The sequence below is a fragment of the Desarmillaria tabescens genome (genome assembly GCF_030435595.1).
Source record: "Desarmillaria tabescens strain CCBAS 213 chromosome Unknown EV420scaffold_35, whole genome shotgun sequence".
NCBI lineage: Eukaryota > Fungi > Basidiomycota > Agaricomycetes > Agaricales > Physalacriaceae > Desarmillaria > Desarmillaria tabescens.
The window spans coordinates 302,184-321,114 of record NW_026848334.1 but is presented as its reverse complement, the minus strand read 5'-3'; the positions used below and the strand labels follow the sequence as shown (position 1 = coordinate 321,114).

Here is an 18,931-nt window from a genome sequence, read left to right as displayed (position 1 = left end):
TGCAGCTCCTGCTTTCTTCGTGGAATCGGCCATTCTAATAGGCCTGCGATCTTGATGGGATCCATTCGGATCTTCCCTTCGCTAATTAAGACTCCCAGATACTCCGTCTCCTGGACCTCGAATTCACACTTCTCTGCCTTCAAGAATAGTCGGTGCTTTCGTAGAATCTGAAGCACCCTTTTCATGATCCGTCGGTGATCCGCCTTCGTTTGTGACGCAATGAGAATGTCGTCCAAGTACACCGACACCTCTCCTGCTGCTATGAGGTCCTTGAAGATGTCATTCATCATCCATTGGAAGGTGGCGGGCGAATTGGTAAGTCCGAAGAACATTACCAGGGGTTCATAGAGGCCCCGGTTCGTTCGGAACGCTGCCTTCCACTCGTCCCCTTGCTTGATGCGAACGTTATTGTACCCCCATCGCACGTCCAACTTGGTGAAATACTTGGCCTTCTTCAAACGATCCATTAGTTCCCCGATTAACGGCAACGGATAACGGTTTTTGATAGTCATCTCGTTGAGTTTTCGGTAGTCCTGGACCGGTCGAAGTTTACCATCTTTCTTCTTTACAAAGAAAAACGGGGAAGCCATCGGAGATTTCGACGGTTGGATACGCCCAGTGGATAGGTTCTCGTCAAGGAACTTATCCAGTTCTTCTTGCTCTGTCGGGTTGAGAGGATAGACTTTGCAGTCTAGATTCGTGTTGGCGTTTGGGATGAGTTCAATGGCGTGGTCCCAAGGCTTTCGGGGCGGTAGCTCATCGAAGTTCTCCTTGTTGAAGACGTCTTTGAACTCCCGATACTCTTCGGGCACAATTTCTTCAAAGGATTTGACCGTCTTCTTTGCATTAGCCTGGGCGGCCAGTTCATTGGCTTTGGTACCCATGGCTCGCACATGGAATGCTTCTTCAAAATCGATTACCAAAATGGTATCTCCTTCTTCATATTCGTCCCAGCAGGACGTAGGGTCGGTGTCGGGTAGGGAAAAGGGAATTTTTCTACACGTGCATCGGGCGAGGGTAACCGACCCGGTGTCCCAGTCGATAAGCGGATTATGACGTTGTAACCAGTCATGTCCAAGGAATAAGGGGGTGGTGCCTAAGTCTACCACGGCTAGTTCGATTCGCTCCATGTGATCTCCAATTCATAATCGCACTTCGGCATATTCCGTGATGTCTCCTCCTTTGTTCCTAGTGCCGTTGGCATTGTACACGGGCACTGGTCGGGCGGCCTTTTTAAGGTTGAGGGCATGTTCTCGGGCCCAGGCGCGGTCAATCGAACTCCCCGTTGCTCTGCTGTCTACTAGGGCTTTCACGGGATGGGTCTCTTGGGTATCAAGTGTCTCCAATTGCATGCTAATGGACACGTTACGTCCCTTTCGTCCTCGTATGTACATGGGTGGTCGTTTTAGGTCCTCCATCCACTCCCATCTGTCCCTGGCTTCTACCGCCGTCTTGGGTTGCTCCTTGAGGTGATCCCACAACTCAATAGTAACTTCCCCCGCTCGACGTGGATGTACCCATTGCTTTAGGGTAGCGAATGCAGCACCCTGGTCCTTGGCGAGCCGTAGTGCCCGTCGAGTCCAGTGCGCACTGAACGGTTCGTAGTAATTGTCGACGACTGGCCTCTGTGCCTCGCGGGGGTCCTTAGGAGAGTCGGGGGTCACGATAGACTTCCCCTTCCTCGTGACGACCGGGATGTCGGACCGAAGATGCGCTTCTTCATCTTCGACTTCCTCCAGCGATACGGGGGGTCTTGTACTCGGGAGCGGCAGTTGGTCGCCGGGCCAGTCGAGAGGGCCCTTCGGCGGCACTTGGTCACCTTTCGTCGAGTTAGTAGGGGAGGGCTCGCTGCCCTGTGTTCGGCCCCGGCCAAGGGTGCTTGTGCATGGCGTTGTAACCTCTACAAGAATCCTGTACTTATCCTCATTCCTAACCCCAGCGGTACTCTCGGAAACCCTAGGCAACCGCACACATATTGGCTCGTCAAGGGGGTCGGCATCGTTTGCGGATGAGGCCACTACTAAATGTAGGTGGTCCCCTTGAGTCCCGGCCTCAGCTGCTTTGTCGCCAGTGACGGGAGGAACAACCTGTGTGGAAGGCCCACCCGTCGGAGTCGTCGGCCGATTCTCCCTGCCGGGGCGACGACCACCACGTCTGGCGTCCATCTTGTCCTGACCGGAGGCGCTCGCTGGGTCCTCCAGAACCTTCCTCGTTCGGTCAGGCGGGGGTGTCAGAGGTGGACCAGCCCCTAGGGGTTCATTGCCCTCCACTGACTGCGTAGGGCGGCGGAAATTCCCTCCTATGCCATTGGCGTTTTGCGATTCTTCATCCTTAGTGCCTTCAACTGGTAACGTGGCGAAAAAGTTGGTATATTGTTCAAACGGGGTACCTACATATGTAGTATAAGTCCGACTAGAAGTACATGAGCTCGCACCAGTGGAAACTAAGTCCTTTGCCGATGCCATCGAATCGCTTATTTCGACGCCGGCTCGTCTTTTGATGACTTGTCCTTCTCCTCCTTGACCTCTTCGATCTTCGTGTCCTTTCCGAGTTCCTCTTTCTCAGCTTCAGCAAGTAGTTGGCGAAGGCGGGCAGCGTTGGGCTTTTTGCGAGGTGGGAGTTTGACGGGAAGCCATTTTGATTTGTCCATTGAGCACTTGTGGTCTCGGCTCCACCCGGTATTACCGCACTTAAAGCACCGCTTGTCGGACCGCAGTTTGTCGATTTCCATTGGCTGTCCGACCCCTCCATAAGTGGTTCCCATGGTGTCCTTCTTGTCGCCACTAGAACCCTGTCCTCCTCCCTTTGATTGATTTTGGTTGCCTCGACTCGAACCGCTAGGGTTCGAGGAGGTCTTATTGGCGAGTCCTTGGGCTACATTGTAATGGTAGTTCGCGTCAATCCTCAGGACTCGAGCCTTCCACTGTGCGTAGGTCGTGGGGCGCTCATTGTCCCCATGCATGACAGTCTTCTGCACTGTCAGCCTTATTGCCGCCTCGACTGCTTCGAACATCTGCTTCTCATCTCCAAATTCTCCGCACTTGTGGGCAAGTCGTTCGAACTTCGCGAAGAACTCGACCGCTGACTTGAAGTCCGACTGCCGGAGCTTCCTCCACTCCGCCTTCCATATGGCGAGCTCGGCCACCTCACGGAACTCCTTCGTGAGATCGTCGGAAAATTCCGCCCAGGTGGGGAATCTCCAATGCCCCTGTTCATCTCGGTATCGGTAGTACTGATCCCTCCACCATTCCTTGGCCTTTTCTCGGAGATACCCTTGCGCGAATGTGATGCGATAGGGGTTCTGCCCTTGATTGTTCATAGTGAAATGAAGGGGGAATACCTGGAAGTACATCTCGCAATGGTGAAGAAACTGGTTGATGTCTGTGGATTCCCCCGTGAAGTACTCGGGTTGAGTAATCAACTTGGGTTTCACGTCATTCCACGGGTTGTTGTCCTTTCCGGCCACCAGCGTCCAGGGTGGTATAGGGTCCAGGGGCGAAGGCATCTGTGGTGGTACCGGCGGGTTTGGCGGTCTAGGGAGCGACCGGAGGCGATAATTGTCTCCAGGCGGCAGGTAATCGCCTGGGTACCCCTGCTTCGGGGGCTGTGATGGTGGTGGTGGCACCGTCGACTGTTTTCCCTTGCCCGACGGGCCTGCTCCTGGGTCGTCCATCTCATCGTCGTCGGGCCCCACGCCTGCCCAGAACTCCTCCGTCTCGAGCGGGTTAGGCATCGGTTGGGGTCGTCAATAGGGCTCACACCCGGTCCGTATCTGGTCCGGATGCGCCTTGTTCCATACGATGGTGGCTCGATGCCACGTCTCCACTTCTAGGATGTTCTTCATGAGGTATACGTCCCCCATGTATTTTGCGTGTTGATAATCCTCTCCTGCCTCGCTAAAGAGCCACTGCGGGTTCTTTTCCATATCCTCCATCATGATCTCGTACAGTCCGTGCCAAGGCAGGATGTTAAAGACTGCCGGGAGGGGGGCTCCCGGATCAGTCAGGATCGTCTTTACCGCTGCCATTACCTCGCTCTCGAGAACGAAGTTCGGCGGTCGACTTGGCATCCTCGGCCTCCTTCCTCTCTCTGGCGAGTCGATCAAGCTCCTGATTCCTCTTCCACCTGCCGATGTCTGAGTCGGGGTCGGTGATTTCGGACTCGTAGGCCTGCCACGCTCTTCGGCGGGCCTCAAGATCGGTTCCGGCTCGCTCGACCATTCCTGCATAACGGAGGGCGGCGGCTCGTTGTCGGTTCTCGACCTCTGCTCTGGTGGCGTCGGGTTCGAGGGGAAGGTCGTAGAAGCCATCGGGCCCGAGGAGGGCGGCAATTTCGGTGCGGCGAGAGCGAAGGTCTGCCGCTCTTCCTTGCTCCATTCTGGCCTCGATTTCTGGGGTGACCCGGGCATTTCGAGGGAGGCGGAGTGTGTCGACGAGGACCGTGTAGAGGAGCGTCCACGGACGCTGGGTATCAGGGACGGGGTCGGCGAATGCTCGACCCGTGATGGACGGTGTAAAAGGGGTGACAGGGGAGAGGTCTCCGGCGCCGGCAATCTCTCCAAGCTCCTCCAGACTGTACTCTGGGTACTCTGCCCAGAGCTGCTGATCTGTCGGTTCAGGCCTGGCGACGGTGGTAGTGGGCGCGAGGGTCTCCGGGCGCTCGGCGATAGGGAAGCTCCTCGGGGACGAGATTCGGGCCACAGGAGCCTCTTCCCTTGGCTCGGCGTAGACCCAGCTGGTGCTTGGATGCCAGCTGACGACGGTTCCTCGCTCCATCAACCTTGGAGGAAGAACGGGTCTTGCTCCATCTGAACGGGGGGTAGTTGCGGTGGAGGCCCCAAGCCCAAGCTCTCTGGCATCACTGTCGTAGTCGTCCTCTTTCCCCTGTAGATATCTTCTCCGCTCTGCTCCGAGGTCGGGATCTCCCCACTTTGCCTCGACCCACTTGGTTGACGTCCTTCCGCTCCAGTTGTTTCCGGTATGGGTAACATCTTCCTCCTCGTTCGGGTAGAGGTCGCCGAGGAGGTCGTCGAGGCGGGTTCTTTCGAACTCGGTGAGCTCGTCCCCTTCGAACTCGGTATCAGCCTCTTCTTCGTCCTCTGCCACAGGCCTGGTGTCTGCTCTTCCGCCTCGGTGGGCGCTTGACTCGCCTTCGACTGGAGACTGGTCGAAGAGGCCTGGTAGGGGCGAGTCTCCTCTGTCGAGGAGTACGCCCCGGGTATCGGTGATGTTGACAGAGTCGGCTGACTCGTCGGTAGCGCTTCTGTAGGAGTCAGTGCTCGACTCTGAGGATCGTGAGCTGGGTCGCGACGATCCGTAGAGGGACTCTCCATACAGGGATTCTGGTGGTGCCGGGGGTAACGTTTGTTGTGAGGCTGCGGGAATGTCAATCACCGGTGGCAGGTAGGCTGGTGCGCTGGGCACGTAATGGAAGGGAAGCTGAGGTCGAACCCTTCTCTGTTGGCGGCAACAGCGGAGTAGGTGATACAAGGAGATGGACAAGAAAAAGAGTATAAAAGTTGCGAAGACGGCGGGAATGGCGTCGGACCAGGGCATCCGTTCGTGCATCTATTCTTTGCAAGGTTCGTCGGTTCTGACTAATCATGCAATGACAGATGGTTTACTAGGAGCTGGACAGCCAAGATAAGGAGGATAATGAGGAGTGCTATGATCAGGTTGAGGTCGGCTTCGTAGTCAAGACCGGTCATCAACGAGATTCCGTCGATATCGGAAGTGCTTGGCAATGCCAGCAATATGATTGCTAGCAAGGAAGCGAGTTGGAAGAGAAGGGTGAAAAGGTTCAGTGTCACAAGAATCCGACCCAGAGCAGCAGGAGAGCTCCTGCGAAGGCTGGAGCCGGAACGTAGACGCAAGAAAGGGAGACCCAAAGGATAGTTACGATAACTAATCCAAGGGGGTCACGAGTTAGGAATCGCAGCACCAAGGCGGCTACAACGATGAATAGAATAAAAGGGAATATGTTGGGCAACGGTGAGTTGTTGGGCAACTTTGGACGAGCTTCGGCTAAATGTTAGCCACTAACTCTGATCGACTTAGATCGTGCTAGGGTCCCTACTCGCACTTCGGTAGGAGATGGTCTAGCAAGTCAAAGGCGACGAAAGTCGATGGTACAGATAGTCACGAAGGACGGAGTTCGATGTTAGGTAGATTAAACCTTAGCCGAAGCTGGGGTTTAGCCAGCTGAGGCTCTTCTTTAAATACAGAATGATATGCTAAAAATAATACTGTGGGAAGCAGTCCGTGATGATCGTTCTGGAGTAATCGTGCTGAGTAAGGAAAAAGAAACAGAATAGAAGAAAAGAAAATGAATAAACTGTAACACTGCTCCCCAGTGTATACTGTACTATTATGACTGGATATTCACATAATGCATAACAACCTCCTGTGAAGTGAATATCTGTGAACTTCGTAACATGTAACAGGCCCTTTTGGTGCCTTAAATTACTAAATATAGCATTATTTTTTCGGTCCAGCTAGTGTTGCCATGGCTCAACTCGACTCAACTCGGCTTGACTTTGGATGACTCGGCTCTGGGACCACTCCGATGATGAGCCTCCAGGCTCTGTACACTCAGAATTCGTGGATTTTACCAGATATTTAATTCTCCAGCCACCACACAAACCTACTGTTTCAATCCCGGCAATATTGCTTAATGCCGCCACTTATCCTTCTCCACTTGTACCCCATATCAATTACGTGCCCCTTTCATTAATTCTGCCAGTCTTCTTTCATTAATTCCACCAGGCACCTGATTGTCGATCTCATGGATTTAGAATCCCATCTGATTGCCTAGCACAGCCGCAATTCCGCAGCACAGCCACAATTCTGCAGCTCAAATAGCAATTCCGTGGCATTAGCTCTAATGCCGTGACCTTTCCTCAGTCTTTACTAAGGCTGTTATACCGCCAAGAGATTGCTGCAAGCATCTACTTCAGTACACTTGCTTCAATGTACTTTGCCGCAGCAACACAGCAGCTCAAAATTCTGGAGATCGGTGGCATTCTTGCTAATCACTTCATCTATATGCGGTAAAGCCATATGGGTGCTGTTACTTTCGAACCACAGTACACAGTAAAACCGTGTGGGTGCTGTTACTTTAGAACATTGGGAACATGTGTTTGGTATCATTTCTTACCAATCTATGTACTATGGACTTACTAAGGACTCGCTTCAAGTATTCTAAATTTATTCCGGACTTGTAGTATAAAAGCTAGTATACACCATGGAAAATAGGTAGTTGCTAGACAGAAGTTACTGGACACTAGCCATCTGGTGTCCACAACTCGCTTTTATCTTTTAATCTGCCAGCATCGTTTCACTTTCACCAGCCAGGATCGTTTTCATCAGTTTTCACCTTCTACGTCACCATTGTTTTACCCAGCTCAGTTCAGGATTGTTACGTCCCCGTGTGGACTCAGATTTGGATCGTTATTGCTGCCAGTAGCATCTGTCACAGAATTTCAGTCAACAGCTTCAGATAGGATCATCAGTCATGGTATTTGGTATCTTGCCGTCAGTTTCAGTATAGGATAGTCTCCGTGTAGACTCAGGATTAGTATCAGTTTCGTTTCGCTGTCGTTAACCTCAGTATAGTTTCAGTTTCAGTCCAGCCCAGTCCCAGCCATCGTTTTGCCATCACTAGTTCCCCCTCATATCATCGCCAGTTCGTCTTATCTTTGTTTTACTGCCAGTTTCTTGTTTCTCGACTACAGTCTTCATCTCTTGCCATCACAGTATTTGTTATCTTGCCAACGGTATTTCTCTTTGACGGCATTTTCTCTAATTCCGTCAACATCACCCATGGCCTTTACTAGTTAAATTTCCATCACTTCATTCATGGTTTGCTGGTATTTCCAGTTATACCAGATTCCATTCCTTCTCGTCTATCGAGACCCTTCCTGGCTTACAGCCAACGTTTTCTAGTACTCGATCGTTAAGGGTACTACTTTGCTGACTGAAAAGTCGCAGTGTATACTTGCGTTCTTGAGGAATTCATAGCACGGAGGTGCACCGAAACACTCGCACAACAACAAAGCCTTTATTGCTGCTACACGCCATTTGCTGTGAACTCCTCTAGAGTTTTGGTTTTTGCCGTTGCCATGGAAGTTTAGGCTCATCACTGAAGTCAAATGAAATCTTTGACTTCAGCTCGACTCGGCTTCAAGCTGCGGAGCTTTGCTGAGTCATTGATCTCCTACCCAAATAGGAAGGTACAAAAAGAAAACTTCAGTAGCAGATAATTTACATGCAAAAATAGTTTCAAAGGTCAGTATAAATGTAAATGTGTGCAGTGGCCACTATTTTCTAGGGCTGCTTGGTGTATACAGATAGCAAAGACCGAAGCTTGTTGGTGTGGGAAAGTAGAGCAGTAAAAATACGGCGGTTTAAGAATTCTTTTCTCACATTACCTAATGCAGATGCCCATCTGCTGCTAGTCAGTAATTCAACACAAAGGGAGGGTGCCAAGTCGCTGTTCCTCTAAAAACAGATTTAATAGTTTCAACTCAATGTCATGTACACATAAATGACTATCTGGGACCACTAGGTCAAGGTAAAAACAGCCCTTCCAAAACTGGACAAAGTCTTCGACTCTGGCCAGCTTCAAGCCATCAAAGTCAAGTCACAGCCGAGTCAAGCCATTTAGGGTCCCAAGTCATTTTGGTGACTTGGCTCAGTCCGACTCTGACTCCGCTGGACAACTCGGTGACTCGGACCTGAGCTGTAGCAACACTAGGTCTAGCTAATGCTGGACTGCCTATTAAGGTAGATGACATCATAATGAAGATGTAACTTTGTGAAGATGTGCATAACACATAACACCCTGTGAAGATCCAGTTGTAATAGTACAGTATGCATCAAATGCTTTCACTATCTTGTGTGTGTCAAATCATGGAAAATATGGGAGTGTTCCAACTATCTAAATAATCATTTGTATCTCATCACTACACTGCATGTGAGTACACACCTTACTATTCACACAATGTATCTTCCCCTCAACATAGCCTTAAATCTCTTCTGTCATACAATGTCTGCACCAAGACCCTCACCTCACACTAATAAATTGGCCTACTTTGTGAACGTGTATGAGTCATGTGATCCTCTGATCTCTTCACATGGTCTCACTGCTGACCAATTGCGTGACTGAGAATAGATGGTCACCACTGACCAATTGTGTGACTGAGCTTCTGAGCTCGGAATCTTGGTCACATAATTGGTCAGCTGTAACAGTCACATCCAATTCTTGAAGTCATTAAGAAACAATAATCATAGGGGCTATTTTCTGGTCATAATAAGATTTGGGCTGGCTTCTGGTAGCTGGGTGAGTCAGGAAACAGTACTAGAATGCTCATAAGCCTAAATAACATAAAAGTGGACCTGCTGATGATGTATGGGGATTTTGGAGAGTGGGTAGCATAGGTAATTTCACAAACATGGCTGCAATATTCACTTTTGGGGTTTTTTAAGGAGATGCATGCATTGGATTGACCAGAGGACTTCACCAATTGATTATCTGACCTTGGAAATCTCAAACCAATTCCTCTATAGCACTTGTAGCACATTTTATTACTAGGATTAGATGAGCACATTAGGAAGAGAGGATTGAGGTGCACATATGGTTTATTTTATTTTCTGAGCTTCAGATGAGACTGGAATTGTCACCAATGAATTCCTTGACCTTGAAAACACTAAAACGACTATAGGAACGATTTATCAGGCTCCAGAAATGGTAGTAATGATAATATTACACTTCAGGAGAAGCACATATAGGAAATCACTTTTCTGTGCCTCGGAACACTTCAGATGTTTTACCATTGTATTTCAAGACCTCAAAAACCTTTGAATAACACCAGAATTCAAAGAAAACCTTCAGAAATACATGTTAAAAAAGGGTAATAGGGGATGGAGGAGATATACCTTGTATTATGCATTTCTAGTGGTTGGGGAAGGTATTACTATTATATAATAGATGATATATATTGTCTAATGATGTGTATAAATTTCCATATCCATCTGAAATGAATTGGAAGAGATATAGGTAAATCATTCTGCAAATGATGAGGAGCACATCCCCAATTTTGATATTCTGGCCATCCCATGGGCTAGAGACTATCAGAATCAGATTCCTTGACACATAAAACAGTAGAATTATAAGTTATTCATGTTTATAACTGTTTTATGTATAGGTGACTACTCCTAAGACCTAAGTACTTTTTCCTTATATGGTTGATTAATCTTGTTCCATTGAATTGGTCATAGTACTAACAGCGCACTTTCCTGGGTCTGATTACTATAAATGATATTTTGAAATTCAAAATAACACAAATATGAAGCGCAACTGTTAGGCTTTCCATAGGTGACAGATCTGCCTTCGGACTTTGAAATATCCGAACAGCATTTCTGGCAATGATAGTCCTTTCTCTCAACTCTCTCATTCCTACTTGCATATTTGATCTTTGAAAAATTGCACTCTCCACACATTCTTTCAGCTTGAATAGCTCCAGCTGTACTAAGGAACTCTTAGACAGTCTAGATACCATGCCGCATCTCATCATTGATCAAGACAAAACCGATTTTTTTTTGTACTAGATCGAACAGGCTCTTGTTCGAACCACTGAAAACCATTTACATGAAAACTTGCTGCAGACCATGAACTTGGACCAAACTTCTGATGGAATGTCCATCATCTCTATTTGTCCATTTTCATTGACAGTATATATCAGATCATATCAAACACTTGCCGTTATTTAGGCAAGGTCTAGTATGAAGACCAAATTCATATGAAGTGTACAGTACAGGAAGATAGCTGTCATACAATGTGATGGATGAGCAGATCTACATTGTCAGATGTAGGGTATGGCACAGCACACATAAGGGAACCTCAATATGAAAGACAACCTTCCACATCCTCCTCTATATCCAATGAACAAGCCTATCTCCTGATGGTGACATGTCCATATCCCAAAACATCTTCCACACCAGCACAGTCCATGCTGACCCATCAACTGATCTATTGCAACACCCCCCATCTCGCGTCCCATTACATACCCTTCTGGAACTCATCTCGCTGCTGCTGGTGAAACTTTAACAGCTTCGCCAGCGAGCGTGTCAGGATCCACTGCAGTGCCTCCAGGTGCTGGTCCTCATTCAGAGATGAACTCAGTGATTGCTTCGATGCAAGTGTGACTTTCCCCTCCCACCAAACCTTGTCGCTATAGCATGTACCTGGAGTGGTTCTCGCAGGAATACCAGGGCAGTTATCGATGCGCAACATGATATCTAGCACACCCCTTGCTGCTCACTTCTGCTAGACTAAGCATGCCTTCAAGTTTGTCAAATGTGCATCAAGGTGGGATTGCAAGACCACTGATAATCCATAGTAGTCATTCAAGAATGGCATCGTGCTCATGGATAGGTATAGACTGGCTATCTGGTTCGAAAATGAAAGAGCTTGAAGTGAAGAACATGGTGGTTCATCATAAAACTAAGGATGGGAGAGGGTATAAGGTGCCATCATGTGAAGATAACACAGTGCTGGCATCTGGGTTATTGAAGCCAGCATGGTAGGCCACTCTGCATTCCACTGTGGAGGCGATGAGAGAAAAAAGGATGACCTGGTGTGACTGTTCAGGGTGTGAGCATGTGTTGATTGTCTCATTGCAGCATGGTTGTTCCGGTAAATCGAGCTGCATCACCATCAACACATGTGATAGGTAATGGAATGATGATGGATATCCTCTAGAATAGCTGTATTGTAAGAACTGAAGGCATTAACAGATGAAGTACTACACACCAAGGCGTGAATGCTGTGTTTGGATTTCCAGGACATCCCAGGAGGCATTACATCCAATGTCAGCCATTCGTCTTAGCTCTCACCCAACATCTATGAACTGTCATAGATTCCAGCTCTCTTCATCAATCAGCATTGGGCTGCTGCGAACCGAGGATGCCACTGAACATCATGTTCACTGCTAGAGCTCCATCTCAACTCTCCAACAGGTGGTCATTGGCACAATGACTCTTCACAGTGGTTTGAGAGATAGTAAATATCTGTTGAGCTTGAAGACTGCCGCACTATGAGATGCATGAGGGAAATGAAATCAATAAGAGGATATTTCATGCAAGGGGGTTGCAAAAACCGAAAAAATCATATCAGGTCGAAAAATTTTTTAAGGCCTTGATGGACCGACCGCCTGACTGCCATGGGAAAAACATACCCACAAGGGAAACATCATGTAATCACTCCATGTCAGAGTCACCTGCCAGTGCGAGCTTTCCACCTATGTAGTCCTCTCATCCTCGATCTAAGCACTGATGATATACAGTTTTTGTCTGCTAGCAATGATGCTTTCCTACTGTACATGACTGACACTTCCAATTTGGGACCTGTCGTTCCAGGCCAACACATTGAATGTGATACTATCCAATCTTGTGAGCATTCCAACACAGATGTATTCAATTTCAACTCACCAATTCTGTCTTGTCATTGGGAGCAAAAGCAGAGAAAGAACTCAAAAACATTTTTACAGCCGGTAATTCAGTACTGACTAATCCTGCCGATATCCGGCACCATGCCATTGGTGCTTCAAGCCTTCAACATCATTTTGACTGCTTTTCCGGCACTCTTTGGGTTATGTGAGGTCATTACCCTGCATATATCAGCTGAAATAAACATCTCTAGCAGTGTCTAGGTTCTCTGGATGATATTTTACAAGAGGGAGGCAAAAAAATTTTAAGGACCTTTTGGACAGACCGACCGACTGACCTGATGTGCTGGCTTGCTGGGCCACAACCCCCTTGATTTCATGCACCTTTTTGCCATTACCTGCAAGCTTCGACAAGTTTTGATGCCATACCAACTATCGCCCGGCTTTGAGTGCAGCCAAGATGATGTCTCATGAAGCTCTGCTGCATTGAAAGTTCTGATAGCCATGATAAATGAAGATGTCAACAAGGCCTCGTCTAACCTCTTACATTGAGAAAACTGTGTCGATAACGCCAACAAGACGCATGTAGCAGTGCATAAGTTTCCTACAGTAGACTTCTGGATGAAATTTATCATTGAAAGACACCAGACAAAAATCGCCTACCTTTCCAGTCTGCTCTTCATGAGATTCTTGACTCATTTCTTCGTGTCGTTTCCATTCCAAAGATCATCCTCTTGCCATGAATAAGATGAAATCAATCCATAAAAGCACATATAATAGGCGTCCTGCATGTGGGAGAGGGGGGGAAAAGAGAGAAGAATGGGACGATGATGGTGGTGGTCACAAACAAAGAAATCATGGGAACGCATCATAATCAGGATGTCGGGCCAACTTCCGGTGGCCTCCCATCATCTCTACATTGCGCACGTCCTGGAGAAATAAACGTTTAAACCTGCAAGCTGTATGAAAAGTAGGTATTTCCCTAAAATTAAGTATTTAGCGCTGAAATTGAATTTTTGATGCCCTTGGAATGCGTCCATTCCAAGATGTTATAGGTCGCACCAACTGAGCCATAGATTACTACTCCATCCTAGCACGATGATCATCTGTACTTACTTCTCTAATCCTCTATCCTCTGTCCGATGCTGACCGCTGAAACACTGAGGCCTAGGTCTGGAACAGTATCATGCCAAGGTGCCTGCTGCCGAGTCCCATAGAGAACTAAGAACCCGAATGAACGCGCGTATGTCATGTTCACTCCAGAGCACAAACTTTGAAACTCTACATGCGAAAGAAAGGACAACACCTCCTTCTGCAAGGATATTCAAATCTTGATTATCTTACCCTTCGTTGACATGAAGCATATGAATGCGTTGGCGAGACGAGCAAGGGAGTGTCCCATTAAACCCCGTGTTCTCGTCACATCGTCACATAGAAGAGAAACACTCCATATCCGGTGTGTGCTTCAAAAATATCAATATAGGTGCTTGTCCAATCATTCGCAGCATACTCGGTGAGCTGGCACCATAGGTTTTTTCTTTCCTTTTGATACCTCTCTGTGCTCCTTCTAGAGACAATGTGTGAGAGAGCACGCACTCAAAGGCATCAAATATAACCTTGATCAACTCTACAGGTGATCTAGGAATGTTACCAACGAACTCGACGGTCACAGAAATGCGAAACACGATTCCAATGGTAAACAGGCCCCCTGGTGGCGGATAGGGCCTGTAGTGAATCATAGGGAACGGTTCTTGAAACATTAATTTAACCTGGGGGCGTGTAAAAGAAGAATTAAAATGAGATAGCTCTTTGAAACTTCGACAACTCTGATCTTCATATTTTTACTTCGTTTTGTTTTTCTTCCATTGATGCTACTCTCACTGTTAAACTACGATCTAGTAACATCGTCCGACTTAAGACATCCTGATCCTGTGTGCTGCCACGCGTTTTAGTTAATTAATACTCCAGATGGAACTTTTCATTATTTATGCATATAGCTTCATGCCCGTAGAAATGTTATTACACTTCCACACAGGGTTCAACGGTAAATATACATGAAAAGCGGATGAAACTAGTACACAGCACGCGGTAGCATGCATCATACGTTCTTGTGCTCATAGTTGAGTATAATTCTGCAACCCGAAGCGAGCAACCACAATATCATCTCGGTGAGGTCCAGGTATCATTAACAAAACAAGGCATAGAGTGGGGGGCATCGACACGAATGAGAATAATACGTCAGTTCCAACCCTGTCATGTCACAACAATATGGGCCAAAAAAAGTCTGTATTCAGGGACTTATACATAGCCATGCATTGCGAGGGACAAACGAACCTGCCTTGTGAGGCACGGCACCACATCGTGAGGGAATCTCACACAAGAAGGCATTAAGTAGAAGAAACAGAAATGAAAGGCAACTCGTAAACACACCTCAGGCATAGGTATACTCCCTTAGATGTACGACGTATACACCGTTATCTTGATACTCTCCACATAATTTGTCGAGTAGGGTATTCCCGCTCTCGGGTACACAGAGATCGTATCCCCCGGTTTGATTTTGGCCATCCATTCCTTGATGGAAGATGGGGCATCCTGATAGTCCCACACATTGACATGAGTCCGACTCTGGAGGTCAGCGGTGACATTATCCTGAATTCGCATGAATATGCCAGGGCTGGACTCTACCCCAGCTTCAAACCAAGTATATGAATCAGAATATAAGCCTCCGGCATGCCCTTTGAGTATCCATTCTGTTTGGGCAATCACTCTCTAATAAGTTACAGCAGTTTGCAAGGTCTCGCACCTTTCTTGCCATGGGACAACGTCGTGAAGATGATGCGCCGAACCGGGTTCTCCGGGCTACCAGCAATCGGTGGTGTAGAGATATAGGGTTCACGAGGGGAGTCATCTCGGACGTTGACATGCTCATGTCGTTCAAACGAATTCACAATCCACAATTCGGCAAAATCAAGGATAGCCCGGATGATACCCGGTGCTTGCGAAGTACTAAGCCGCTTTTCCAACAGGCGCGCTATTTTCTCAATGTCCTGTTGCAACTTGGGGCCACCATCGAGTATCGACAGATTCTGTCGCGTCTCCGGGTACCACAGCTCTCCGGCTGCCCACTCCAGGTCCTCAAAATTTTGAGGTAAGCATTGATCGAATGAAGCACCCTTTTCGAGCAGATATCGGATAAGATCCGAAGAGCGTTGGTTCAGAGCGAAATCAAGGGGTGTTTTCCCCTTAGAACGAGGACTGATATCGCAGCCCGCATCGACAAGAACTTTGACACTGTCAATACGGCCGTACCTTATGGCCGTATGTAAGACAGTATCACCACTGATACTGGACCTAGTATTCACATCGACTCCATGACCAAGTAGAGCTTTAAGAATGTCTACACGACCGTGGTCGGCGGCTCCAATGATGATGTCGCTATGACCGTCCTCTGGTACATGTTCCGGGAATGACTGGGGGTGGGGCTCAGGGGGAAATACAGTAGCCGAACCGCAATCCAAAAGTTGCTTAACCACTTCAACGTGTCCATACTTGGTCGCGAGGAAGATGGGGGACACAACTTCATAATTGCAATGATAATGCTGAGCACGATTATTCACATCGACGTGAAATTCTTGTAATAGCATTTTTACGGTGTCTAGCTTGCCCGTGGAAATGCTAATCATCAAGGGTGTGCCAAAGTAGAATAACGGGTGCTCTTTGAACTCGGGAAGTTTGTGCAGGAGGTCCCGTACCAATGATGCTGGCCCTTCAGACACAAGAGGATAGACCATATAATCCAGCTCTTCGACGGAGGGTGGTATTTGACAGGTCTCGCCACGGATAGTTCTGCAGCAGTCCTTCGTCAGTCACTAGCCAAGATGGACCAGCACAATAACGCGGATAGACGAAACCGCCAGCGTCTTCACATAGATCATATTCCTGCGATCGATATTCTCTATAATACTTTAAGACCTCTGTGCCGAGATATATGATTTTGCTAGAGGAGAAGCTAAGGCTCTGCCACTCCAACTTGGAGGAACCATCCTTCGTGACATCTCTCAGGTCCGTACCAAAATAAGAGAGTTGTCTGCGCGAACGCTGAGCGAGTAGGTCCTTCTCCAAGTTATCGAAGAGAGTAAGGAACACGTCAAAGTCAGGAGGCTCTTCCGACTCCGAGTCAGGCCGTGTTTCATACATTTTGACAGTATGTACATCCCAGTTCGAAACGACATAGACAAGGAGAGGATGTTCTTCTAAACGCTTGAGAAGGTCTTGCTCTGTTCTACACGGCCCATTCTGGAAATCCTCATAGTGAAGATATGCGGAAATGAGGTCGGTGGTATGCCGGTGCAGGAAGGAGAACGATGGAATATGATAGTTTGAATGATGCGCCGTTCGTTTGAGATAATCCGAAAATAAAAAATCCTAGCAAGAACAATCAGCTTGATGTCTATCATGGTGATGACATTCCGCACCTGCACAGAGGCATGGGATAATACCACAATATCTGTCTCAGCGTCGTAGCGGACCAGACTTGAGCACATCTCCAAAAGATGCTCGCCGCTCAGAGGCTTCAAGTCCCTGTTCGGCGAGTCTCTTCCTGTTTCTACCATGACAGCCTCCACAAGTTCCGCAAGACGCAGCTGTCGATGCGATCCAACCAACCACCAAAGCGTACGCTGGACTATTTTCACAGCGCGCTGGCCCTCTCCTTTGACACTTTGAAGGATCCTTTCATACATTGAATTCAAGTCAGCAGGAAGATTTTGGAGTATCTCGTCGATGTCACTTTCGAATTTCGCTTTTGCCAAGGATTGCAGCTGACAGTCGACCAACCGGAACCTACTTGAAAGTCAATAATTTTCAAAAAGCAGGGGTGACAGTACTTACATGCCCTTGGACTTCTCCAGAAGAGTCGACGTGATACGTGTACGAACCGGTTCACGAACCCGTGCAAGCGGAAGATAAGAGGTGTTCATCCTGTCCTCGATGAATCTTTGTATATCATCCTGGACTCTCTGAGTTTCGTCCCGGAGAGAGATAGTAGGGACGTGGCTCAGAACGTCCAAGATGTCCTGCTCCCCTCTGCTAGTAACAAAGATGGAAAAATTGGAACGTGCGGACGCAAGCTCGCGAATTGCCGCTATATATTCTCTCCGATTTTCCGGCGCGCACTCATCAAGAGCATCGAGGACGATGAACACGCGCTTCCAAGGTGCACTCACCTTTCTCAGCAACTGAATGAGATAGCTGACCGATTTGGGCGGATCTGTATGGTGCTGATGCATGGACATCTCCAACTCGCCGAAGTCCTTGACAAAGTTCTCCGGTTTGTAACACTCGAGAATCCGCGCGAGTAGTGTGCGCAGCAGTACGACTACATCGGTGCTTCGGACATCCTGGAAGTCCGCGAAAGCAAACAAAACGATCTCTTCGCCGCTGGTGACCTTTTCTCTCAAATGGTCGATGACAAACGACCTGTATACACGAGTCAATGAGATTCCAAGGCAGTCGTGTAGATGCAAGCCTTACGCGAGGATGGTTTTGCCGTTACCCGCTGAAGAACTCCGAGTCAGGATGACGTGTCAGTCGACTAATGAACAGACTCACGTATACCGTTCAACCACAGAAAAGAACCAGACGAATACCACAAGACGAATTGGTCATGCTCACGCAGCCATTCGCATGTTTCGAGCTGACGCCGTTCGCGCACTCCTTGCAGCTTCGCCTCGGAATTTAGAGGCTCCAGCCATTTCACAATGTTCTGGAGACGTTCGGCTATGAGATTCTTCGGTAAGAGCGTGCGCACTAGAAATAGTTTGTGAGATTACCTAGTTCCTTGGCTGCCTTCTTGGCATCAGCTTCCTGCTGGCGCTTCTTCATATCGTCAATATCTTTCCTGGAAAGCATGTCAAATTAGCAAGCGACGAATGAACGAAAGTTCACCTACGCCATCTTGACCAGAAGAGGCTGCAAATTCCCAGAATTTTGCTTTATATCATCGCGCAGTGCCTTGATTTTCTTCTCGCCCGACCACGTCCACTTGACGCGTCTCTTGATGTTGAACTCGAACTTTGGGTCACCGTACACTTTTAAAACGGAATCCAACTTAACCAAGGTAGTTTTGTAATTCCGCAGCGATGCAGACAGTTGCTCCTGCTCCTTGTCATCCCCTCCGTTTACACACTTCTGTATCTCCTGTAACCTCTCCCGGGCTACTCTGAGCTCTTCCATCAGCTCCGAACACGCCTTTGGTGCATTCTTGATTCCTTGGAAGAAGTCGTAGGCTTGGATGCATCGTTCGATGAGGTCCGGAATACCCGTTAGAAGGGAGACAGGGTCCATTGTTCGAAGGCAGTGCGTATGTGGTGGAAGGAGACAAGAGACGCTACGCTGTGTATCTGTTACTATCGGTTGCTGTGTGCATGGGAAGATGACTAGGAAGCGGGGATGATGGAAGCTCTATATCAGATACAGAGGAACCAA

The 18,931-nt window shown here is 48.1% G+C and overlaps 1 protein-coding gene across 1 annotated transcript; it reads right to left on the bottom strand.

Moving 5' to 3' along the window:
* Positions 1 to 14,896: 14,896 nt before the first annotated feature.
* On the bottom strand, positions 14,897 to 18,790 carry EV420DRAFT_1705069 (uncharacterized protein; the record flags this gene model as incomplete). Its single annotated transcript, XM_060479536.1, has 9 exons — positions 14,897 to 15,195; positions 15,249 to 16,291; positions 16,410 to 16,870; positions 16,921 to 17,287; positions 17,336 to 17,923; positions 17,978 to 18,002; positions 18,056 to 18,223; positions 18,277 to 18,344; positions 18,396 to 18,790. 9 exons carry the CDS (start codon positions 18,788 to 18,790, stop codon positions 14,897 to 14,899), a joined length of 3,414 nt encoding a protein of 1,137 aa, XP_060327407.1.
* Between the last annotated feature and the right edge of the window lie 141 nt (positions 18,791 to 18,931).